Source organism: Magnolia sinica, chromosome 3, assembly GCF_029962835.1.
Source record: "Magnolia sinica isolate HGM2019 chromosome 3, MsV1, whole genome shotgun sequence".
Lineage (NCBI taxonomy): Eukaryota > Viridiplantae > Streptophyta > Magnoliopsida > Magnoliales > Magnoliaceae > Magnolia > Magnolia sinica.
This window is the reverse complement of record NC_080575.1, coordinates 66,693,367-66,721,327: the sequence shown is the minus strand read 5'-3', so window position 1 is coordinate 66,721,327 and position 27,961 is coordinate 66,693,367. Positions and strand designations below refer to the sequence as shown.

General features: G+C 37.6%; 1 protein-coding gene across 1 annotated transcript; it reads left to right on the top strand.

The window, feature by feature from the left end:
• The first annotated feature begins 615 nt into the window (after window positions 1–615).
• On the top strand, window positions 616–11,794 carry LOC131238528 (beta-glucosidase 30-like). The gene is made up of 6 exons (XM_058236228.1): window positions 616–722; window positions 3,810–4,030; window positions 5,024–5,055; window positions 5,148–5,253; window positions 7,111–7,207; window positions 11,433–11,794. The coding sequence occupies exons 1-6, from the start codon at window positions 703–705 to the stop codon at window positions 11,602–11,604; spliced, it is 648 nt and encodes a 215-aa protein (XP_058092211.1). The 5' UTR covers window positions 616–702; the 3' UTR covers window positions 11,605–11,794.
• Window positions 11,795–27,961: the final 16,167 nt, after the last annotated feature.

The following is a 27,961-nucleotide window of genomic DNA, read 5'->3' as shown; positions in this document are numbered from 1 at the left end:
GATAAACTATATCCACATCACCATGCTTGATTTGCATACACCCTCTTTACATTTTGGGCATGAAAATGTAAATTGTAAAGCGGATCCATGGAAATCTAGCAGTATGGGTGTTCGTAAGGCTCACTTCTTATTTTTATTTCCATTGGGTTTTTCTAATTCTCGCTATGTTGGTGAAGTGTTTTAACCTTTGGAGTGTCATTTTCAACACTCATCAAGAATATTGTTTAGATGGCATGGAGCATACAAAACATATAAAATTTTAGATTGGATATTTCTAACGGCCTTTAGCATTTTTAAACCATCCATCAACCTGAGTTTTGGTGGTGGCCTAATGGATGGCTCAGGTCCATGAGTAGATAGACCAATTAGTGTTGATGAAGGCAGTGAATGTTATCAAACTTCAATAATGTGTAGATTGTGGGGAAGATTAATAAAAGACTGATCATACAATGAATAAGCCTCACTTATATGGAAGCAACTAGGCAGGGTTTGGTGGTGCAAAGTTAGACCCAGGTTAAGTTGGTGGGGCCGAGTTTTTTTTTTTCTCTTTATCCAAAGAGATTTTAATAATTAAAGGCCTTGAAATGCATTTATTTACTTTCACAGGCAACACAAAAGGGTGAAATTGGAATTACATTAGAGGCCCACTGGTACGAACCCTATTCATCTGGTAATCCTGACCAGCAAGCAGTTGAGAGGGCCATGGACTTCAATTACGGATGGTAAACAACCCATCCCATATCTTAAATTACTTTTTTTTTTTGGGGGGGCAAAAAGCTATTTTAAGGTCCCTTTTTAATGAAAATCCCTAAAAACTAGAAGTTTATGATTGGATAATCCTGTATTTGTTTATTTTTCTTTCAAACTCTAATTTCTTTTCATAAACGTCAATTTATGTACTTCTAGAGTCACTTTCATTTGACAGTCTAGGCTACCGAATTAATGTGAATCAAAACAATGGCCTTAATCAATTTTTAAAAGAATAATAATCTGTATCAACAGTGGCTTGCCCTTGAATTTGCATTTCTTATTCAAATCCTTGGTAGATTCTTAAAATTCTACATTGTTATGGGGTTGCTTACTTCCACCTTACAAGCCTAAGATTCTTAAATCTCTTCAATTAGAAGATTTTGAGTGAAGTCATGCATAAGCTTCTCCCATAGCGTTTAATGCTTTATAATGATCCTTTAAATTTTAGAGCAATTTTGCAAGTGGACTTATCTAAGAAGGGTTCTATCATTTTGTTTTCTTTTTCGTTTTTTTTTTAAAGTTGATTGATAATTTATAAACTCTTATGAAATTAATTAAGAATTCACATATTGTCATTCATCATTTACTCAAGGAACTGGATTACAAGAAATCTTGTCATGTTGTTCTTATCTTCAGTTTTGAACTTGTGCTCTAGACCTGCCAACACATCCTTTGTCATCACTATTAGTGTAAACACGTCTCGAGCTCTATTCTACTTTATCTCTTTGGAGTAGAGTTAATTTATAAGTAGTAATGGTTTTAGAAGGATGGACCTATTATGGTCTCCTCACCCTTAATTATAGACTCCAGTATATGCCTTATGCCATCAAAAGTTTACATCATAGCCTATGTATGTATTTATATTGGTTAAAATCCCTCCACTACCAGTGGTATCCAGCCTTAGTTGTAAATCCCATGCATGGCTAATAGATGGACCTCAAGATCTTAACCATTTGATATCAAGTTCAAGAAAACTATTTTTAACATTTTAATCAAAAGATAAATGATTACAAAATTTGAAGAAATTAATATATGAAACCTTGTAAGTGTCAGAGCTTGTTAAAAATGACTTGATGGACAATTCAATCACCAAGTTCTAAGCCACTAATGTATTTTCGAGAGAACAAGTGACTCCCGAGTTATAACACATGTTGGTCTCAACTACATCATAATGCATGCACCTAATGACACTTGTATGTTAGTCACAAATGCAACCTCCTAGGGTGAGCCAAACTACATAACAGTAGGACCTCAAAATCTCCATTCCTCAAGTCTAAGGACTAGTCAAAGTTAGAACATGAACAAGTCAATTCAATGCAAGCATCCTAAATTAGAGACTTTACACGATCCTCTAATGAACCCATCAATATAATGAACACTTACAATTCCATATGGGTAGTGCAAAGGTACAAGAAACCTGAATGTACAAAGTGCCCATTCCAACTCATTATTGATTCCTTACCCATAAGATAGACATTGAAATATGATTATGGGTTGTCCAATCCCACTAAGCTGGACATGGACTTTTAGGGTACCAAGATCCATGATAACACAAACTGCCCTTGGCTAGCTAGTTGCCATTGAGTCCAATATATCTCATCTTTCTTGGGACTAGCCATTGTGTCCGGTCTCATCTTACTTGGTACAAGTAGGGGAATTGGTCTCTGTAACCTAGATAATTATATATAGTTGAAGCCTCTTACACATTAATTACAACATCCATAGGAATACCAAACATTGGTGGTCTCATCTTGATCCATCACCATAGTCATTATTGGATTTTTATGGCAAACAACACCATCATGGTGTCTTAAAGCCACTCATGACTACTATAATTAACCAAGTCACTTGCCTATGAAGTACTCTTTTTCATAAAACGAATAGAGCAAGTTTATCACAGACATCTAGGCCTTTTAACCAATGCACCAAACAACATACCTATTTATCCAGAACACCGGACATTAGTCGGTGTAATCCTTTTCCATTAACTAAAAATAGTTGTTGATGACTACTATATATGATAGTTTTTAGTTGTCAAAGACTTATTGGACTATGGCCTGTCAATATGATGACCCACAAAATCAAAAGTATTGATCATCTTAGATGTTTTCATCTTTCATGACGGAGGCACTAGTGGCAGGCGACAGCCATTCTCTAGTCATGATAGGGAATCTCATGAGCAAAATAATACTATATATAGTTAGAAGCAAAAATAGATCGATGTGCTTTTCTGGTCTCTTCTCAAACTTCGGCACAGTGATGTTGACTTGAAGTTATTCCTAAGATGGATTCTTAGCTAATTATAAATTAATTAAGTGAAGTTCTATCACAATTTATCAAAGTAATTAAATTAAAGAAATAAAATAAGATCAAAGTGTTCAATCTCTTCTTGAAGGTTTAAGATGCTAACTATGCTCTTCAAAAGTTAAGATAATTGTGAGGATTAACTTAATCTAAAGGTAAATAGTAGTCTTAGTTGAAATCTATTAGTTCCACTAATAAGTTGAACTGTAGATTTTATCACATTACCGTTGCATATGGATGTTCTTTTTCTTGATTGGCCCTGGTTGCTTTTGGGGCGAGGAAGTTTCTTATTTCAACAACAACAATCCTATATATTTAATTTTTAAAGGATTATTAAAGAGAAAAACTTATGTTAGAGGTGGAATATGAGTTTTATGCATTATCTAGTAGCCAATTGACCCTACTTACTAATTTTGTTTTAATACCAAACTTTCCCTGTAAACAATGGTGGGTTGGACATGAATTCGCTATGGATATGCTTAAATATTTGGAACAATGGCTCACACGTGCAGCGCACATGCTGGTTACTAGTATTATTAGATTTAATCAATATCAAGTTGAGTAAAGCAAAGACTCATTTGAATCTACAAATCAAGACGACCTAGTTGGACATGGATTTTTTTTTTTTTTTTTTTGAGCCATGTTTCTAGAAATTGATATCTAAGACATCCCTGATTGATTTACATGAACCTAGTTTCTATTAAAAAGATGAAAATATTATTTGCCAACAAGTCTAACACATGGATTTTGTTCAGGTTCTTAGAGCCAATAGTTTTTGGAGACTACCCGTTCAGCTTGAGAGTTATAGTGAAGGAGAGGCTTCCTACTTTCATAGAGAAAGAGACTAAAATGATAAAGAGCTCCTTTGATTTTATTGGTCTCAATTACTACTATCGATACTATGCTAAGAGCCTTCCAATAAAGTATGATGATGAACCCATGAGCTATTCTCGAGACAAATATGTTGAGCAACGTGGTAAGTTTTTTTTTTCCTTCTTTTTTGGTAAAGTTGGGGGCACACCATTAGTGTTTGATTAATGAAAATATCAATCTTAGAAACCTATAAGGAGGGAGCATATGGGCGAAAAGGCCATTACAGCTCTATTCAAGATTTACACAAACATCTCTCACTAATCGATATCTATTTCCATTTGATAAATGGCTAACTCAAAAGTCAAAAGTAAGAAAAAAAAATTTACTCCACAAACCAGCCAAGGAATCACAAATACTATACAAAAATCCCTCAAACTAAGATTGTGACAAACAAAGACTCCCCACAAAAACCAATTTTCCCAAAAAAAGAAAAAGAAAAAAAAAAAAGAAAACATAAAAAGGAACGGGCATGGACCTCACTATACTTGGAAATATACAAGGCCCATGTTATCTATAAAAACCTTACACCTAATTCCCCTCAGCAGGTCGCCTCTTCTCCAAAACATGTCATTAAATCTCAAATGGCTATCCCTTTTAGCAAGAACCTCTATGATCTTGTCTCTTTCCTGGAACAAATTCACTACAAAGAGAGTACACTGATCACTTTTCAAAATTAAATCTTCAATTTTAGGCTTTTCATCACATTCTTCCAACAGCGGACACCTAGACCACCTTATTCTCTTGGCATGCTGGTGCCCTTTCACCCCACCCAATGCCTCTTGTGACGGTCCTCAAATTTTCCCCAAAAAAAAGTTAAAAAATAGGGATTCCAGGATGCAACATAATTTGGGGACTGGAACTGCTGCCAAAATGTATATCAAAATACTTGAAGAGCACATGGTGATCAAGGAGTACCGGTTTTCCCTTGGTTGAGAACAATTTAGCAAATCCAAATCCTATAGAAATTCATGTATTTGACCAATTTATGAATTTACCAAATTCAGTCTTGTTTCCTTGATCTCAAACAATGTCTTGAAGATCTTGAGTATATCCTATTTCTAATTTCTGGGCAATCATTTTCTTGCTTTATTTTCAGATAAGAAAGACTGCACACCTATTGGAATTGTGGTATGGCAATTTCTATTAATGCATGTATGTATTTAAGCAATGTTTCTAACATGTTTCTTCTAACATGGGCCTTACAAATGTTCTTGGCACAGCAAGAAGCGGCCGTACCACCATATGTGTGTCTGAGAGGAATAAAAGATCTAGTGTTATATGTTAAGAGTCGATTTAGAAATCCGACCATTTACATCACCGAGAATGGTATGTATATATGACTTTCAATAGTTTATGCAGTAGGTTGCAGCCATGCAGACCTTTACAAGTGGCAACTAATCAATCTGTTTCATGTGTTGGACATCTTATCCGCCGATGTATTAGACATCGCAAATGACCTACCAGGAAAAGGAGGTCGTTCCAATAATGACTAATCAAGCGGGCAACACGTTTTTGCTTCTTCTCCTTTTCTTTCTTCTTTTTTGTTTTTCTAAAACCATGTTATCGAAGTGCAGATGGTCTACCTAATTTTTTAGTTGGTCATGTGCGTAATGGGTCCACCCTTATGCATTAATTGACGTCCCACACAGCTGATAACATGTGATAGTTTGGCAAACGTGCCACATGTAAAGACAATCTTAATGTCTCATATGTGATAAATTGGCACGTGTTTGAGTTTCGGCTCTTGTCTCACACTACTATAATGTAATCATGAGCCACAATAAATCCGGATCATCCCTAAATATTAGAAATTTGGATCTAACACCGACATCAATCCGTGTGCTTTACGGGAAGTACGTTCAACAAAAATGCAACAATCATAATAAACAGAATAACCAAACGGTCAAGCAAACAATCACATAACACAAGATATTTTACATGAAAAATCCTTGTCGGTAAAAACCATGATAAAAAGTGGTAGAGATCCACTATAATCAAAACCTTAGAGTGTACACCACCCACCTTTATTATAGAAGCACTCCATCTCCCGTCGCAATGTGCAAGCCTAAAAAAAAAAAAATCCTAGTTCCTTGAGAATATCCATTTTTAAGCCCTTATAAGTATTTACAACCCTCTCACTTTGCAAACCCTTGCACTTAGAGATAAAACACTCTTATTCACCAAACTCTAGTTGCGATCGGACCTAAATACTTCGACTTGCACTAATTTGCATAATCTGTTTGATTAGATCGAATGAGACATTCAATCAAATGAACTAAACCGACTCACTTTTTGGTCGAACGAAAAAATATATACAAATCTCCACAACGTGTAAACTGAGAATACAACTTTATTTTCAATTGGATGGAAAAAAAGCACTAATCAAACCAAGATTGAGTCAAAATCCAAGGCATCCTACACAACAAAATGTGTAAAGTTGTGTGAGCTAGTAAGAGAGAGAGAGAGAGAGAGAGAGTGGGTGTCATCTTATCTAGGCAATTGATTCCTGACATGGCCAATGAAAAAGTAATAAGTGTGCATGTCAAATGCAAGGCCATAATCAAGACAAAGACTACTATAATAAATTACAGTTTTACCCTTTCTATTATGGGCCAGTGGCACCATCTCATCAGGTGATCCCAGGGCTTACAGACCAAAACATTTGGTTACCAGGGCAATTGGCATCCATCCATAGAAGGGGCATAGGATGTGCAATACACATAAAGAAAGATCAAGAAAGCAACCAGGAGAGAAGATCGAAACCTTGTTTGGGTAGAGAAAGTCGAGGCGGAGACTTTCTTGGGGTAGAATATAAGCAGTACGTTGGCTTTTATGCTAAAATCAAAGCCAAACAATAGACACCAACCATATTTTCTAGTTCCTAAAATCCCTTAATTTTAAATAAAATACCTTTCATGTTCTTAAAATATTCAAGGTTCTCCATTGAGTCTAAAAATGTCCAAGACTGACTTGTATTATACATGTAGAGATTCACGGATTGTGCAGTTAAGCCTTTCATCAAGAGAAATCTGAGTGCATAATCATCGAATATGGATAACCATCTAAGATAAAACTTTTTTAATATATACACACCTACTTACTATTTGCATATGAGAGAGAGAGAGAGAGAGAGAGAGAGAGAGAGAGAGAGAGAGAGATGACTATTGAGCTTTTGATGGACAGGATTGGGGATAAATGTTGGAGAGGGTCGCACGATGGAAGATTTAGCGAGGATAAATTTCCATGCTGCTCATCTCTTGGAACTTCAAGATGCATTCAGGTAATAACCAATACCATTTTTATAGGACTAGTTGAGCACATGTTCGTATGATTTTACACCATTTATTTGTTGGGCCACCCTACCATGAATGGACGTTGTGCATTAAAAAACTTCCCCCATTAGAGCATCACAGGCATCCGTATTTTCAACCCACAAATGGATGGTTTAAAACAAAACATAGCCAATGGTCCATGTGGAACAGAGAACCCAGTCAATCCCATTCTAACCATAGTGAATTGTAAGATGTTCTTGGTTAGAAGTAGGGCTATCGATTAGGGGTTCAGGCCAATCCAAAAGCGATTAAGCAAACTCCAATTAATTAGGTTGGGTTTGGTTGGATAGTGCCAACCTGTTTTGAATTTAGGTTGGTTTTGGGTTGAGCAAATCCTGGTCAGGTTATGTTAGGTTAGGAATAATCACCTGCATTTGTATCAGATTGAGGTTGGGTTGGGCCAAATTGAGTTGGGTTGTGTGAGGTATAGGGAAATTTGGGTTGGGTACCACGTGTTGGAATTTGGTTTGTGTAGGCTTGCTGGTTGGGTTCTCTTGATGCTGGGCTAGTCCGTGGGTTTCAAATTAGGTTTAGGTTGGCCCTTAACCCAATCCAACCAACCTCAGTTGCATCCTTATTGGCAATGGCTGTGCCAGTCCATGAGTTTCAGGTGTACTCTTCTTCGCGCTAATGTCGGGCTACCCATATAGAGACCCAGGGCTACTCATAGACCAAAAATTTAATCTTGTTTATCAACTGTGTGTGTGTGTGTGTGTGTGTGTGTGTGTGTGTGTGTGTGTGTGTGTGTGGTACTATGAGGTCGAGATGTGTGGGCCCCACTGTGATGTTTGTTGATCATCAACACCGTGTATTTGATGCGTCCCCTTTATGTTATGGGATATCCCAAAAATCAGCCATATACAGAACTCAGGTGGGCCATGCCATCTAAAACCATGTGAAGACATGATTAAAACATATAAAATCACTTGGTGAGGCCCACATGAGTTTTTGATCTTTTGAGATGCACCATTCCATGGTGGGCCACGGGCTTAAAAATCAAGTCAATCTATGACTTGGGTGGGCCACACAAAGTATTTCTATATGTTTTAGCCATGTCTTCATGTAGTTTTAGATGGTATGGCCCACCTGAGTCCTGTATACAGCTGATATTTAGGATATCCCCTGACCTAAAGGGGACCCATCAAATGAACAGTGTTGATGTTCGAAAAACATCACAGTGGGGCCACGCATCTGGACCTCATGCGAAGTTCCATGAGGTCGACCTCATAGTACCATTTACCACGCGCGCGCGCGCACACACACACATATGGTAAATCATTCTATGAGTTCGACCTCGTGCGAGATGTGTGGGCCCCACCATGATATGTGTCGAACATCGACACCATGCAATTGATGAGTCCCCTTTAGGATATGGGATATCTCAAAAATCAGATGTATTGGAACTCAGGTGGGCCATATCATCTAAAACCATGTGAAGACATGCTTAAAGCTTATAAAAGTACTTGGTGGGCCCCACTTGAGTTTTGGATGCGGTTGGAACTTGGTTTGATCCCTCATCCAATGGGACACACACAATGGATGGTCTAGATTTGTAAACCAAATCTCGGTGGGTGCAATAAATGATTATGAATGTTTTAATGGGAGGGTAACCCCTCTCAATTGTTGTATGTGGTTTGGCCCACCCAAGTTAAGGATTGATTTTATTTTATTTTTTTTTTTGTAACTCTGTAGCCCACCATGGAATGGTGCATTTGAATGATGGTGAGACACATCATGGTAGGGCCCAAACAGGAAACTCCCATAAGGTGCACCTAATAGTACCATTTCAGAACTCATCTCCCATGGTAGGAGGTAAAATCTCAACTGTCCACGTGATAAAGCACCCCATGAAATCTTTAGGGCCCAACTTTCACCCTGATTCAAAACTTTAGTGGCTCATAGCAAAAGGAAACAGTTTCCTCACTTGATTTGTCGCTCTCTTTTGCCATGGCCCAGTAAAGTTTTGAATCGGGGTGAAAGTTGGGCCCCAAGGGTTTCATGGGGTGATACATCACATGGACGGTTTAAATTTCAGTTTCGCACAAGCGAGCATTCCTCTCTCTTTATATATGGGCGTGAAAACTCATCTACCATTTAGTTTTTACAAGCATAGATTATATACTACATATACATTGGACGAACTGGATGATGCACAAATGTTGGAATAACGGATCAAGCTTAGAATCTAGCTAACCATAATCATCTTTGGCCCAGCTCGTTCCTATATATTTTGGCTCACCATGAGACGTGTGCAAGCTTTGGCCTAGGTTATATTTTGCAGACCAGGCTTATAGAGATTTCACCTGAACCAAAAGTTAAAATAGTTATAAATTTCAAGAAACCATAGCGCTTAGATGCAAAGGAATCAAAACATGGCAAGAAAATAGAGTTTGGTCTTTGGGTTATTTTAATTTTACTTTATTTTTGTTAACAATAAATATTGTAATATAAATACCAGTGAATTGATGATTTAAAATGGCCTCCCATGATGTCCACCGTAGGATGGATGAGTGGACCATACCAAGATGGACGAATGGGCCATAGCTCAAAGGGCCCACCACTCAAAATGGTAATAGGTCTCATGTTAAGTCATTTTGATCAAAATTGGGAGGCGATATGTTCACTTACACAAATACAACCTCACTCAAATATACTTTGAGGTACATTCAGGATGCCCTTGGAGTTAGGGGTGTAACTTAAGATGGTTGGGTCAGGTTAGCCCAACCCAACATCTGCGCACGTGCGCGTGTGTGTAGAGTGTGTGTGTATATATATATATATATATATATATATATATATATATATATATATATATATATAGAGAGAGAGAGAGAGAGAGAGAGAGAGAGAGAGAGAGAGAGAGAGAGAGGAATACACACCTTTGCACATGTGTCATGGGTATAGAATTTGAACGGTTCACTGTAGGCCCAACTTTCAGCCCGATACAAAACTCTAGTGGGCCATAGCAAAGAGAAATGCAAATAAAGGGAGGAAAATGTTTCCTTTTGTTGCCATGGCCCACCAGAGTTTTGTATCGGGCTAAAAGTTGGGCTTGTGAAGTCTTAAGGGTGCCACATCACGTTAATCATTCAAATTTTGTGCCTTAGATACATGTGCAAATTAAGCTGTGCACGGGTGCTCACGTAAGAAGGTGCGTAGGTCAGCATTCATTTATATGTGTGTGTATGACCAACCATGTCCGAAGCACAACTACAACCTAACCCACATGGCAAATGGGTTGACCCAAACATTGACTTTTCTAGGTGGGTTTGGGTCAAGTTGATTGGTTCAATCAAGTTTTGTTGCTTTACTTGGTAGGCAGACAATTGGACTATCTTTCAACATAAAATTACATTCATGATCCCATCATGAAATGGTTTTCTTAGGAACCCTCAATGGAGAGTGTAATAGATTGTTAGATCTATACATGAGTCAAGTGAGCTCGGTCAACTCGCTTGACTTGTCTTGGAAAAGCTTGACTTGCCTTGGCTTGAAACTTGATTCGGACCAAGTCGAGGTGGTTTTTGGAGCTCAAAAAATTTTGAGCTGACTTTAAGCTTGCCCGAGCTTAACTCAACTCGGCTCAAACCCCAACTTCAATCGACTTAGATTGAATCTGCTAGGTGACTTGATTATTTTGATCTTGATGTTGCTCACCGAGTGTTTGATAAAATGACTCAACGAAGTGTTGTTTCTCAAACTGCCCTCATATTAGGGTATTCTCAAAATGAGCATCAAATGAAAGATTGAAGAAATAAATCACCACATAAAAAAGAAAGAAAATAACTATACATTGTAGAACTGCCCTCACATCTTGATCTTAATGTTGTTCACCAAGTGTTCGATGAAATGCTCATAAAGTGTTGTTACTATTTTGCATTCAAAGTGTGAGAGATTAAAGATGCATTTTATGTGTGTGAGAAAATGTCACAAAGGCTCGAGCTGGCCAAAGTTGTTGACCGAGCCGAGCCAAGTTGGCTAGTCAGGATCGAGGACTGAACTGAGCCAAGTTCGAGCTGCGGTTGGCTGCTGGCCGAGCCCATCCGAGCCAAGCTCAACTTAGTTCGACTCATGTACATCTCTATCGATTGTTATTCATTTGGCTTGTGATTCTAGTTACATCCAAATGTACCCTTGTAGTTGTGTAATAATGGTAATGTGTGTATATGGCAGGAAGGGGGCTAATGTGAAGGGATACTTCGTGTGGTCATTGATGGCCTGCTTTGAGTGGGCATCAGGATATAAAGTTAACTTCGGCATTTGTAGCATTGATCGTACCAAGCCTTCACTTGACCGAATCCCTCGGCTAATTGGTTTGCTAAATTCCTTCCCAAAAAGTACTTAGAATGAGCAAATTCCTTCCCACTTGAAACGGATTATTAGAGGGTCTGCACTAAAATATCCCTTGTACTATTGAGTGCTTTATTCCTATGATGTATGGCCTCATTAATTAGCAATTTGAGAAGTAAGACTAGTTCTTTTTCTAATTTTCTAATTTTATCTACAATACTGCTAGTACATTTTTTTTAATAAGAAACTTTCCATTGCAAGAAGAAAACATATACAGCAGGGTAATTCGGGCAGGCCCGCTGACAAAATGAAGCAGGCCCACCTATCGTAAAGCTAGGAAGAAAGTTGAAAGCAAAAGGAGTTAGGCTTCCCAAAGGTTGCCCAAGCCCACTCTGTCCAGGAATAGCAGGCCGCGAATGGAGGAGGGGAGATCTCCCAAGGAATTGAAGATCCGGTCTTGTTACTCATTGCTCCCTAAACGGGCTAGGCCATCCACAACCGAGCGTCTGATGTCCATGATCCTAACCTTCCAATACCACATGGACCATGTGGGATGGGACTACTTGGAGAGGGTGGAGACTACACAACTTGAATCACTCTCCACCTCCACCTTCATGAAACAGTGCTGCACACACTCTACAAGGCCATCCAAAATTGCTCTAATCTCAGCCCTGGTATTGTGTAACACCCCGATTTCTAAAACCCAAGAGGAAGTTGTCGGCTGAGTCGCTTCCAACTCCACCTCCTCCTGAAGGGCCCGGGCTACCCAAGGCAGATCCATCGACGTTCATTTTTATCCAACCATTACGAGGTTTAACCCATTTGACAATCTGGAACCCGGGCGTAATGGGCACAGGTCCGTTAATTCCTAAGGCATTGAGGGTTATCCTCATGGATGTAGTAGGGACCATGTGCAGCGGGAAGAAGGGGCCCAAAAGGTGGATCCAGCAGGTGATGCTAGAAATGACCTTAGTGATGCATATCACCGATCCATCAAATCGGGTTGTGTTTCTGGCTTTCCAAAGTTCCTAAAGGATTAAGGCAGGCATAAGACCCCTCAAGATTGAAATTCTGAGCCTAGAAGAAGCAGATGCCCATCAAGATTGAAATTCTGCTAGTACATACACATATACACAAATACACATATATAACACTAAAAAAATGAGCCCCACACAATATATGCATGAAATCCAACCCATCTATCATATGCATGCACCCCCGGTTGACCCTGGACCTAAAATAGAGGCTAACCTAAAACTTAGGTGGGCATCTAGTAAAAATGGTTAGATGTTTTCCCAAATGTTTTTAATGGTTAATCTTTTACTGTCACTATTGAAAATGTCCTATCAAACCCTTTTCCAACTAAATTAAGCTCTAGGCTCTATTCTTTGCAACTTGTGTTTATCAAAGCTTCTAGCCTCCGAAGGAAGGAGCATTTGTGACTGAGATAGTTGCACCAATTCATTCAAGCTATTTTATATTTGAAAAAAAAAATGAAGAAATAGAACAAAACAGAAGATGGAAAGACACAATGACTTACATTCTTTATGTCCTAGAGGGGGGGTTAATAGGACTATACCAAATTTAAAATAAATACAGCGGAAATAAAAAAAAAAAAGATAGCTAAATAAATAAATCAATACACAACACGGAATGCAACCTCAAAATATTAATTGTTCTAAGGGCAACCATGCACCATAAAAATGGCACGGCAACCTTACTAGAACAAATAGAGAAACTAAAGCTCAAACTGATAAAGAGAAAGCAAGGAATAAATTGCAGAAATATAGATCTAAACTATTACAACATTCCCCACCGAGCTTTGAAATAAAATGATTACAATCATTCACATCCACATATACATCCCACAAATGAATAATTAAAGATATGAAATATAAATCACACAACCACAAAACACAAGGGATTATAGTGGTTCGCCTGTGTGTACACCAACTGTTAATAAACAGCCACACAGTTACTCGACTCTAATATCCTCACACAAGGGATATCAGCATTCACTATCAAAGATAGGTTTTCCAGGTTCACCCAAAACCTTCACAATTGTGTCTTTCTCTGTGGGCTTACACAATTTAAAAAATTCCTCTTCTGAGTTTTGCTAACTCTCCTCAGATAACTAATACAATGAGATTTTTCTGGCAAATCCCAAAAGAAAACCAAATGACAGTAAATTACATAAACGTAAAATACTTGAATTTCTCCTTCGTTATAGCAGCCCAGAAGAACCAAGTCGAAGTAGGATTTGAATGTCAAAGTTCAATGTCCAATACTCACTTTATAATGGTTCTAGGTTTTAATAGATTTTAAATTAAACCAAATGGGACGTAGCTCTATTTGATTTTGATTCCAAGAAGACGGAATACAACAATTCCTCTTTTCAAATAAGATTGGAATATAGGAACAAAATCAAATAAGAAAAGCTAAAGAAAGAGAATATTAAATATGCACACTTAGCATAAAATGGAGCACAGACTTATCTCTCAGAAGGCCGAATTAAAATAGCTTGAATTTCATCTTTTATTCTGAGATTCGTGCTCTATTTATAAGTGAGAAAATCACGTCTTTGACTGGTCTAAAGAACTCTACGACTAGTCGTAGAACCAACAGATTTTTGAAAATTCAGGCGCAATAAGATCCGGCGGTTTCACGACTGGTCATAGGTAGTCTACCACTGGTCGTAGGTCTCCTTCAACTGGTCGTAGGTTGCTCACAACTAGTCAAAGCTAGCCGAATTTCAATACTATATTTTGAGTCGTAGGTCTACGACTGGTTGAAGCAACAATCGACACTGTTCATACGACTAGTCGAACAGACCCTAAGACTAGTCGAAGCCTAACAGAAAATTTTTGAATTTTACAACAAACTTACGACTGATTTAGAAAATTCTTAGACAGGTCAAAGCAGTGTTAGGACTAGTCGAATAAGGTCCAGGACTAGTCTTAAAATAGCCTAAACTCACTTATATAAAACATATGAATTATGTATCCAAAATGGCCTACTCTAAAGGTCAACCTAAGGTTAGTCATACCTCAATAGTAAAGTAAGGACATTAAAAATAGGAGACAAGTGACCTTTGAAAGTAGTGAAGCTTGAAGTCTTGATGTAGAAAGCTTCTTAAGATCTTGAGGTTAAACTTGAAAGCTTCTTGCGATCTTGCATTATCCTTGTCTTGAATTAAGTCGAACAATCTCACTTTCTCGAGTCTTGACTTGTGAACAGCACTTGTTAATCAAAGCTGATCTTGAGTAGAGCTTTGTTCTTCACATATACAAGCTTCATAACAGTGTCTTTGGCACCACAAATTTGACAACAAAAAGAGGCTATGAATTATAGCACTTACAATCTTCCCCTTTGTCAAATTAGTGACAGAACACACTTCCAAGATATGTTACATAACACAGAATATCTAATTAAAGAATCATGCACCAGTTGTTATCAACTGACATAGTAACATGATCCTGCAAACCTGTAAATTAATATTCAACATAACATACACTCCACCTCTCTGCACATACTCCCTTTAAGTAACATACATCCAAAACACAATGCTACTCCCTCCTTATAACATAACACATATATCCATATCCATTCTCCCCCTTTTTGTCACAAGAGGACAAAGGAAGCACAAAACAGATGATTGAGGAGAAATAAGTAAAGAGATATATGAGAGGTAACAAGACAAGATATGAGGAACCGGCATAAATAACCCACATAATTCATAAACCGAGCTAAGTCAAAGATAGCTACAATCTCAAAACCAGTTAAGCTAGAGCAAGAGTAATAAAGTTATAACAGACTAACTTAAAAGAACTAATCTGAACCAGATGAAGGAGCAGGGATGGAAGGATTAAGTTGGTGCATGCCCTTGTTCAAGTGCCTAAGATATTTGCGCATATACTTGAATTATAAATCATGGGCAATAGACATGTTTTCCATTTTAACATTCATATTCTTAACCATATCTTCCAATGCACGCAGACGTGCATCAAACTCAGAAGGCTCATAATCTGGATTAGTTGCGGAGTTGGATTTAAGTTCGTCAAAAATATCATCCATGTTGATATCATCAGGAGGAAGATCACTAGCATCTTCTTCATGTTCAGCTTCAGCATTGCCAACACCAACACCTTGACCAGGAAGGAAATCAAGTTTCATCTTATTGATATTAGAATTGTTAAATATCAGATGATGGATAGGTGCCTCTCCAACCGGCATATCGAGTAACATATGTATAGCCAACACAGTCATCAAATAACCAAAAGGAATATCACTGTGACTTGGATGGAGTCGAAACTGAATAATGGAGTGACAAATTAAGGATGGTAGACAATCATGAGCACCGCTAGCAACAGCATGAAGAACACGGACCAAGAAGGAAGCCAATTCAAATTTATTACCCGATCGAGGATACAAATTAGGCACAAAGATTTTGTGAAGAACTCTGTATTTGGGTAACAGATACTTTGAGGGAAGCATATTCCCTTTATGTGTCTATTTAACATCCAAATTACATAAATCTTTAGTGAGCATACATTTTTCAGATATTGAGGGTTTTTCAGATAAGGTATGGATAGGAATGCCCTCATCATTCACAGGAATTTCCATAAGAGCTGAAATCAAATGACGATCAACGTCAAATGGTCCTTCTCTTGTGGCTATCTTAAAAGATAAATTTTTCAATGAAAAATCACATATGCATGCGAACATGGACTGGGCAATGGACCGGTATGCTGGCCCACCCCAATGTAATAAGTTATCCCAACCTACAGCTTGGAGCATAGGAAGGATATCAAAAGGAGCAACATGATTAGTATCAACAGGATGTTCAACAATAACGTTATGCAATCTGATGTCCCGAACATAAGATGGATCGTCCTCGGGAGCTCAAAGATGACGCTTAGTGATAGGGGCTGATCTGGAGGAAGAAGATGGACCACGGGATGTTGTCTTTCTCCCTCTAGATGCCATTTGCAACAAGGATTTCAAGGAAATAGAGAGTTACAAAGGATTGAGAAGTGGGTTTTCTCGAAACAGATTTTATCCAAGAAAAATCTCAAATCTCAAAGAAATTTAAAATAGATAACTTTAAGAGAAAAATAGAAGAAATCTAGACTCAAATCTACAAGAAAAATGCAAATGGAGCACTAACCTTGAAGATTTTGAAGGAAGGGTTCGACTAGTCGAGCGTCGGCCCATTGGAGACTGAAGAAGAAATGAAGAAGATGAAGCATTTTCCCCAAATTTTAAGTGATTCACGACTGGTCGTGGATGTACACGACCAGTCGCAGCACGACTAGTCGTGTATACTAGCAATATATACAAAATCTGAAATCTAATCAAGCAAATATATATAATATGATACAAATAGGCATAAATACTCATTTTAAAATGCACATGTCAAGATCAAATTTCATTTCTTTAAACTTGCTTTTGTCAAGCGGTTTAGTGAAAATGTTAGCACATTGATTCTCGGTAGGAATATATTCTAAAGATATAACATTTTCTTCTACTAATTCTCGACTATAATGAAATCTAATGTCAATGTGCTTAGTACGAGAATACTAAATTGAATTTTTCAAAATATTTATGGCACTGGAATTATCACAATATAATAACATAGAATCCTGTTTAATTCCATAATCACTTAGCAAACGTTTCATCCAAACTAGTTGTGTTCACGCATTACCAGCTGCGATATATTCAGATTCAACTGTTGAAAGTGATATAGAACTTTGTTTCTTGCTAAACCAAGAAACTAAATAGTTTCCAATATAAAAGCAACCATCACTGGTTGATTTTCTATCATCAAGATTACCAGCCCAGTCAGCATCCGAGTAGCCAGCTAATTGAACACTAGTCTCATGTGGATACCAGACAGATTTAAAGTACTTGCGACATATCGTATAATCCGCATGAGCAGTCAAGTGCGACTCTTTAAGATCAGATTGATATCTAGCGCAAATATCAACACTTAGAGCGATATCGGGTCTACGAGAATTAAATACAGTAAACTACCAATCATACTATGATATAATTTCGGATCCACATTTTTACCTTTAGAATCTTTTGAGAGTTTCAAAGTTATACTTATAGGAGTATCAAATTTCTTACCATTCTTAAATCTAAATCTCTTAATCAAATTCATAGCATATTTAGATTGAGAACCTTTTTTAGTTTGAATCCTTTTGAGAACATTTTTCACTTCTTCAAGGGTTTCTGATTTGTCCCTTAAGAAGACAACCTATGTATATCTGGTAAAGTCATCTACTATTACTAAGATATATCTTTTGCCACGTCGACTTTTCGTCCTGATAGGTCCTACAAGATCCATATGGAGAAGCTCGAGTGGTTTTGATGTGGTATTGGAATTTACCTTTTTGTGTGAGTTCCTCGTTTGTTTGCCAATCTGGCATTCACCACATATTTTATCTAATTTTTGTAGTTTGGGTAGACCTCTTATAAGTTCCCGTTTGCTCAATCTATATAGATTTCGGTAGTGTACATGTCCAAGACGTTTGTGCCACAAATCAGTCTCGTTTGTATGGACCATGTAACACGATTGATTAGATAAGCTGGATTCGCTAACAATATAGCAGTTTTCAGACGTTCTACATCCAGTTAGTATTACTGAAACCTTGTTGTTTAGAATCTCATAGCTTTGATTAGAAAACCGTACACTATGGTTATTATCACAAATTTGAGATATGCTTAGAAGATTATGTTTCAGACCTTCAACACACAAAATATTTTTAAACAAAGAAAGGTTATAGAGTTGAATCGTACCTTGGCCCATAATCTTGTAGTTGCTTCCATCACCAAAATTAACTGACCCATCAGTCATATCTTTAAAATTGGTGAATAAAGCCTTGTCGTCTATCATATGCCTGAAGCATCCACTATCTAGGTACTACTTTGAATGGCTTGTAGCTTTGAAAGCAGTGTGGGTAACTAAGCAGGTAACCATAGGAACCTATTTCAAAACTGTTTTGGGTTTGTGATTATAGTTGGTCTTCTTTTGTCTATTGTTATAAGGATGACCTACTGAGTTAGATTTTAAGAGCTCCTTGAGTAAATCAACTATCTTTTCAGCTAGTGGGTTTCTGTTTTGATTTTTGAAGTTGACATAGTTGCATTTTAGTTTTTGAAAAGCTTTTGTATTTTTAGAAAAACCTTGACTAGTATTTTTCCCTTTTAAGTTAGAGGACTCTCCTTTCACAAACTTAGAAGGAGTATTCTTTTGTTTAGGAGAAACATTTTTATCGTAGCCCAACCTAGATCTGTCGCCACATTTTCTAGATCCGAATAAAAGTTTTTCAAACTTTGAATCTCCTTGGGCATACCTTTATGTATCCTTTAAACTCAAGAGAAAAGACTTTATTTTTAAGTTTCTCATTTTCGAATTTAAGTTCAATCCGGGAGGTTTTGAATTCTAAATCGCATTTTGATTTTTCAAAACAACTGAAATTTGAGATTTTTCTAAAATAAGAGATTCATAAATTTCTTAGAGTTTAGAAAATTTTTCTTTTGAAGTTTCAATTTCACAATTTTACAACTTTCCTTATATAGGGCATTGTAAGCGTCTTGAAGATCATCTTCATTTTCACACTACAAGAAATAGGATTTTTACTAACGAATTTTTTTCATAGGTAAAAGCACTTTTACCAACGAAAATTATTTTCATCGGTAAAAGTTTTCTTTTAGCGACGAAATTTTAATTTCGTAGGTAAAAGTTTACTTTTACCGACGAAAATTGAAATTTCGTAGGTAAAGTCCTTTTACCAACGAAAATTTTGTTGGTAATGGTTATATTGAATTTTGGAAAAAGAATTTCAAAAATTTACTTTTACCAACGAAATTTAATGTAAGTAGGTAAAAGTGTTTTTCCCGATGGACATAAACCATCGGTAAAATCTGGTACGATGTAATTACCGACGAAATCTATATTTGTCAGTAAAAGTGTTTTTCCCGACGGACATGAAACGTCGGCACAAATCCAGTACAATGCTATTACCGATGAAAAATATTTTCGTCGGTAAATGTGTTTTTCCCGACGGACGTCAAACGTCGGTAAAAATCCAGTACAATGTTATTACTAAAGAAGTGTTTTTCCCGATGGACATGAACCGTCGGCAAAAATCTGGTACGTTTTCATGCTGAATTTTACTGACGAACTAAAACCGTCGGGAAAAGGTTCTCGCCAAATGACCAAAGATTCCTGCCACGACTAAAAGCATGACAATTTTACCGACGAACTAAAACCATAGGGAAAAGGTTCCCGCCAAGGACCAAAAATTCGTGCCACTACCGAAAGCATGACACTTTTCCTGACGAAGTAAAACCTTCGGGAAAAGGTTCCCACCACGAACCAAAAATTCCCGCCACGACCGAAACACATTTGTAAAATTTTTCCCAACGGCGGATAACCGTCGCCAATTGTTTTTACCGACGAACAAAAGCCGACGGTAATTATCATCTGTTTTTATATATATATATATATAGTTTTTATATCATATGAGTGGAATTTTTTTTATTTTTTTATAATTAAAAAGTAATATTTAAATGATTTGTAATATCACATAAGAATATTGAGTAGTTTTTTTAACAATGTTTGAGAAAAATTTTGAAAATAAAATGATGCTTTTGAAGAAAAAAATTGGCATTTTGAAATTATTGAGAAAAAAATTTGAAATATGAGAAAATATTTTGAAATTTTTAAAATGAAAATTCAAAATTTGTATTAATTATTATTTTTTTTTAGAAATAATTTATAGTAAAAATATTATTTTGTTAAAATATTTTCAAAATTATACATTTTGAAAATGAATGTTATTTTTAAATGGAAATTGAAATTTATGTTTGCAAAAAAAATTACTAAATTATTAGGCACATCCACTACTTGTACCTTTAACCATTTTTGGACAATCTAATTAGTCTAGATTCAAGAGTAAATAACTTCAGATGTTTAAATTAAATTTCACTAAAATTGTTGATCAATCTTGTATGCCCAATATCTTTTTCATATGTAAGCTGATCGGGACTAGTAACTAGCGAAATTGAGTATTGATCAAAAAAATAGTGTGAATGGACCAGACATGTAAAATGGGGCAAATATTTTGGTCAAAATTGTGACCCAACTTAATTGACCTCGTGAGAACCTAAGTGTTGATGTTAGTAAGTTTTGTGGGCCCCATCATAATGTGTGTCGAACATCAACACCGTGAATTTAATGTATCCCCTTCAGGTTGTGAGAAATGTAAAAAATCATTTGTATACGAAACTCAGGTGGGCTATGCCATCTAAAACCATGTGAAGACATCCTAAAAAATATAAAAGAACTTGGTGGGGCCCACGTGAGTTTTGGATGCAGCTGAAACTTCGTCTGACCCCTCACCCAAGTGGGACACATATAATGAGTGGGTTGGATATCTAAATCACATTTAGGCAAAGCCAATATATGATTATGAAAGGAAACCCCTCTCCACTCCATTTAGGTGATTTACTAATTACCCTGAGTAAACTCCATGGGGTTTATCACTAATTATTTATTTTATCCACTCCGTTCATCCATGTTAACAGATGATTTGGGGTCTAAAGAACAAAAAGGATGCACATGTCCAAAGCTCAAGTGGACCACATCACAAGAAATAGTGTGATTGAACCTCTACCATTGAAAAATTCGTGGAGGCCATAGAAGTTTTAGATCAATCCAATGTTTTTGTTTTCTCTTCATTCATATCTTTTTGATATTATGAACAAGTAGGATGACAAATAAACATTATTGTGGGCCCAAGGAAGGTATCAATGGTGGAAATCATTATTTCACATTGTTTCGTGTGGCATGGTCCACTTGAGTTTTGGATTTACCGAAAATTTGGGATTAACCCACACCGTTCATCCATTTTTCGAGATCATTTTAGAGAATTATCCAAAAAATGAATCATATCCAAAGATTAAATGGACCGCACGACAAATAAGGGGAACAGATTGGCTACTTCCCCTGACACTAGCCAATGGCTAGTGGTTGGTGCTATGTGGGCCCCACCATGATGTATGTGTTTAATCTATGCCATCCATTTATTTTTAAAGATCATCTTACGGCATGAGACCAAAAATGAGGTATTTTCCAATTTGAAATGGACCACATTATAGGAAACAGTGTTGAATGAGCATCAATTATTAAAAACATTTCGGGGCCATAAAAGTTATGGATCGAGATGATTTTTGTTTTTCCCCTTCATCTAGGCCTATATGACCTAATAAACAAATTGGATGCCAAATAAACGGTACAGTGGACCTTACGAGGATTTCAATGATGGATATCCAATCACTATTGTTTTCATGTTGTGTGGTCCACCTGATATTTATATACCTCTCATTTTTGGGCCCCACCATGATGTATGTTTTATATCCACACCTTCCATCCATTTGTAGAGATCATTTTAGGGCAATATCCAAAGAACGAATTAAATCCAAAGCTCTGGTGGACTCAGCACGGAAAATAGTGGCACAGTGACGCCTGCCATTAAAAATTTCTGAAGGTAACAAAAGTTTGATATGAAGATGATATTTGTGTTTTCTCATATTTCATGTATTTTTTAAACTTTTGAACAGGTTGGATTTCAAATAAACATTACGGTGGGCCTTAAGATAGTTTCAATTGTGGAAATCACTCTTCCTGCTGTTTTCTGTGGTGGGGTCCACTACAGGTTTTTATCTGCCTCGACTTAAAATGATATCTCAAAATGGATGGACATACGGTGTGGATCTAACAAATATATCATAGTGGGGCCCACAAAACTTGGTGACATCACTGACAGTAGGACTTCCAAGAGACGCCTATGTCAGCGACGGAAGCGGATTGCGCACCGAGTAACTTAGTAGGGTAAGCGTTCCGAGTAAACAAGTTGGGGTCCACTGTGATTTACATATTTTATCCACTCCGTCCATCCATTTTAACAGCTAATTTGAAAGCTTGATAGGAAAAATGAAATATATCAAAGTCTCAAGTGGACCTCACCATGGGAAACACTGAGAATTGAGATTCTACAGTTGAAAATTTCTTGGGGGCCACATATGTTTTGGATCAATATTTTATTTATGTTTTTCCTTCATCCATGTCTATGAGATTTTATGAACAGGTTGAATGATAAATAAACATCACTGTGGGCCCTAGAAAGTTTTCAACGGTGGAAGTCATTATTCCCACTGTTTCCTGTGGTGTGGTCCACTTGAGTTTTTGGAATACTTCAGTTTTATATACAACCACTGAAATGAGGTGGAAAAACTCATGGGCGGCGTGGATAACCCACACACATTCAAAATAGGCCCAACTGAGTTTACTCAGTATGATAAAACTGTACTGAGTAACTCACAGTCTGATTTCGTCAGTGACTCCTCGTATTCATGCGGATTTCCTGTGAAGGCATTTAGTAAGAAGTTCCTGCGCTGAAAACCTAGGTGGGGCCCACTTTGATCTTCGTTAGAAATCCATCCCGTTCATACCTTTTTTGAGATCATTTTAGTAGGTGGGACGAAAAATGAGTCGGATCCAATACTCAAGTGGGCTTAACTAGAGGAAAAGGTGGGTAAGGAAACTCTTACCGTTGAAAACTTTCTGGGGTCGACAGTTATGTTTAGATGCCATCCATACCGTTCTTAACGTCATTCCTGCTGAGATGAATTGAAAACACAAATATTAGAATGATTCAACACTTCTTTGGCCCCACAAATATTTCAACAGTGGACGTTTAATCCTCACATTTTCGGCCCACTTTAGTATTTGATCCGTCTCATTTTTTACCCCATGCCTTAAAATGATATCAAAAAACGTATGGATGGTATGGATTTCTAACAAAAAATCACGGTGGGCCCACTTGGGTTTCCAGCGCAGTAACTTCCTCGCAGGAAATCCGCGTCCTGTATCTCTCTCTCTCTCTCTCTCTCAGAGCTCGGGAACCCAATTTTCGCTCTGTCTCTCTCGGCCCTCTGTCTCTCAGCCCTCTCTCTCTCACGCATATTCTCCCTCTCTCTCTCTCTCTCTCTCTCTCTCTCTCGCGTATCCTCTCTCTCTCTCTCTCAGAGCTCGGGAACCCAATTTTCGGTGTGGACTCGTGATCGGGGCTCCAACTCAAACTCCTCTCGTTCTCTTCCTCAAAGCTCGAAAGGTAAAAACCCTAACCCTTCATCTAAGTGGGACACATATAGCAGATGGGTTAGATGTCTGAAACACATCTCAGTTGGCCCTACCACACAAAATAGCAGGGTTGGAATGTCCACCATTGGAAACTTTGTGAGGCCACATAAGTTATGTATCTGGATGATATTTATTCATACAGTTTATCGGAGTGGTGATAACCCTATGAACGGTTTGGATTTCATATAAACACCATGATCGGCTCTAGGAGGGTTTCAACAGTGGACGTTTCTGTTCCAACTCTCTAGTTTCGTGTGGCCCACCTCAGTTTTAGATGTGCTTGATTTTTAAAGATCTGTCCTATTTTTCTCTTGAAAAACTGATGAATGGAGGGCATGTCTGTGGGCCCACATAGCTTCCAACAATAGAGGACACAAGTATTTCTCTGTGCCCAGGGCACAGGTAATTCGCTTCTTCCAGGAACAGACGATTCAACTGAGGTTATGGTTTGTTGGAACATGCATGTACCAGTTCTTACAAACAGGGGAGATTTGAAATTCATAGAATTTACAAATCCCTACCCTAAATCCTCTCTGTTATTACACTGATCTTATATTTTCATTAAGAGTATCCTCTCTGTTATATGATTTCGCTAGTGAAAAGCGAAGTAAGAAAAGGAAGATCCTAATAGGTATTATCCTCTAAAAACCTACTATTACTTCTCTCTGTTTTCCCCCCTCTGCAAGAGGAAGTCATTAAAACCCTTTCTCTATAGCTAGCCTTTTGGGAGAAAGTTGTACTTTATTTATTTATTATTTCTTCTAGATTTTCAAAATAAGAAATGCTGTTAGGATATTGTTTCATAGATTCAACAAAATCAAGGGGTTTATACTATACTAGCCATCTGAATTAGTGGACCACTTAGCTCAAAACAAGGCAATGGCCCACATTCAAATAGAAAAACTCATAACTGGATGGTCACAGCCTTTCAATTGTTGCAATGTTTGGTCTATAGTCATGAAGTGGCCCACCAGATCAACAATGTCAGTAATTGCACCTGCTACTCACAACATGCACTTTAGAGAAAGAGCTGAACCAAACTTCTACAATGCAAGCTGCTTATAAGCATTTCTATTCCATGATAATAAACCTAGGGAAACCCTACGGTCCTGTTTGGCCGATGACTAAAAATAAGTTCATCACATTTTAGTTAACAATGATTTTGTATTAGAGATAAGATCTCTATTATACATAATAAGTTTATGTTAATGAGATAAGTAATTATCATTAGGTAAAATGAGATAATTCATCAGCATGTTTACCACATGGGCCCCACATGCAAAGATTGTCATACATTTGGGTTTGAAGCACTGTTTTGAACAACCTATGATTCGATAATGGGAGGATATCTTGTAGAGTTGATTATGATCCCAGTCATAAGATTTTCAGCAAAACATATTGATGCCTTAAAGGATGGTCAAATTCGAGTATACATTTTTTTTCCTTCATCAGAGTAAGCAAATGAGCGTAGTGTGGACAAATCGACATAAAGGAAAATTTCATTATCATTCAAATATGCCCATAATGACTTATACAAACCAATGTCTCCAAAATTTACAAATACAAGAATTACATGATCTAATACATGAAAAATAATAGAAAGCATATAAATATAAGCCGCAAGATCACATAACTCCTCCAAGCATACAGTCATGCATTCCATGTGATCGTACCCTGCTCCTTATCAAGTCTGAACATGCAAATTCCTTAAGTCACCTGTACTACCTGTATGGTTTTATATTTGATGGATGAGTGGCCAACTCGGTATGAATTCCCTTCAAGATTACATCGCCGCATTAGGTAAGAAATAGTATAAAACATACAAACAACCAAAACGAGTAAATGCGGTCTTGTTAGATGCATGGATGCATGAATGTAATGATCGACCCGGGTAAAACATGCAATCGTCGGGCCGGGTAAAACATCCAGACGGGCAATGTTCCGGGAAAAACATCCGGACGGACATTGGGGTCGTCACCCAGGGATAAGACTGGTCATAAGCCCAACATTCAGCGTAATCGCAGGGCAGAGTCAATATCGTCATCGAATGACTGGTCATAAGCGCAACATTCAGCGTAATCACAGGGCAGAGTGATCCAAGTCATCAAAATATGTCATGTATGCATGATTAGCCAAGTCATTATTAATCCATTTACAACCATCCAATTTAGGTAAGCTCAAAGGTCACTACGGGGAGCACATGGCCCAGTGTAGGCCGACAGCTCGGGCATAGTGTCCCATTGCCACCATCCCCGGCTCATGAGACTACCACCTTAGGATGTTTAATGGAACCCCATCGACTAGTGACCAATCACATTATAATATATGGGGCTTACCATTGCATGGTTGCACAGAATAAAACATCGAACCCATATAGGGAAATACTAGAATAAAGCCACATAGGGCGATATCAAAGTAGGCCACATAGGGCCGATATCAAAACCATACGATAAAGACCATCCTTAAAAACCATTGGGCACAACAACCCTGGATGGTAGGCCCACATCAATGGTCCATCTAGACCACCACTCAATAACCACCAAGTCGAAGGTCCATTACGATCACAACTTGTCAAGTTACATCCCAAGTATGGGTGTACATTCATATGTGGGAATTTCCCACTAATGTACCAGTTTAAGTTCCATAAGCAATCCACAAGCATGAACAGTTATACAGGATAATCATAAAGCATATAATACAACAATTCAATTTTCACTAGCTAACACATGTGATTATAAAGAGAGATATTAATTATGAATTTAAATAACAACTATAACTTAAGTTAATGAGAAGATGGAAAGCTCAAGGGGAAAAATCATCACCAGACAAGTTGTAGGGCATCCTTTGGTGTGAGCCCTCTCGAGAAGCTAGCATCTCTACGTCACTTGAACAGATTCCTAGAGTAATCCCTTGCATTAGCTGATAAGTTTTAAGATTCCAGGACGCCATGGTTGGTCGAAAGGCCCAAATCGTGATGGTTTGGTGCTTATTGAGAGGAGTACAGGCCCGACAATACTTGTCCCAATAAGTGGGCACAATATACAGTTACCTAGTTGGTGGGGTCCATTTCAAGATGGGCAGATAAGCATTTATATCATAGAGGGGCCCCCATATGTGGCCCACTGCCATATAGATGAGCTTGCCCACTATATACATCCCATAGTATATCTGTGTATACATTATGTACAATATATTTGCATCATACGGTATACATGTATACATTATGTACAATATGGGTGCGTCACACAGTATATCTATGTACAAAGCATGCATATTATATTTATACCATATGGTATGTATGTATATATTATATACATTATAGATATATCACATAGTATATTTATGTTTACAGTATGTATATTATATGGTACGTATATGAATATCGAGCGTCCTGGTGCATCACGTTTAGCCCCTGAATAGTTTATGTCCAGAGCACAAAAGTGGGTTCCACACGTGTAGGACTCACCATGCAGACATGAATACACGTGCGTTCCTTCACACTTGTGACATGGGTGTCAAATCCGAACGGTCCATAAGATGTAGAATCCCAAGAAACCTTAGGAGGTAAATTTTCATCCTGATCTAAGATTCTGGTGGGCCATAGCAAAGATAAATGCACTTTCAAGGGGAGAAACTGTTTGCACTAATCATGGCCCACCCAAGTTTTGGTTCAACGTAAAAATGGGAACCAGGGGGTTTTATGAGGTTCTGCTCCAAGTGGACCATTCAGATTCTCCATATTCATCAGCCATGGGGAGATCTCGAAATTTTGCAGTGGCTTACGTGAACTGACATATTATGTCTTCACTCATGCTGCATGCATGCACCGCCAATTTACTTCATGTGTGGGTCCCGCGTAAACATGGGGGTCAAATCCGAACGGTCCATAAGCTGTAGAATACCAAGAAACCTCAGGACGTGAGTTTTCACCATGATCCAAGATTCTGGTGGGCCATAGCAAGAATAATTTCAATTTTAAAGGAAGAAACTTTGCATTCCTTGTGGCCCACGAAGTTTTGGTTTAAAGTAAAATTTGAAACCAAGTGGTTTTATGAGGCATCATAGCTGATGAGATCTCAACTTTTTGCAATCAGTTTACGTGAACTGATTGGCAGGTGAACAGTATGTACTGTTTACACGTCCTGGTGTGTACGTACACCACTCTTTCTTTTCCCGGGTGGCTTTTACATGGACCTTCCAC

Bases quoted from the DNA above. Each gene is read 5' to 3' on its own strand.
- LOC131238528 (XM_058236228.1), top strand. From the start codon at position 703: ATGGACTTCAATTACGGATG. The intron at 5,254-7,110 runs GTATGTATATAT...TTTGATGGACAG, and splicing joins CATTTACATCACCGAGAATG to GATTGGGGATAAATGTTGGA. The intron at 7,208-11,432 runs GTAATAACCAAT...TGTATATGGCAG, and splicing joins GAACTTCAAGATGCATTCAG to GAAGGGGGCTAATGTGAAGG.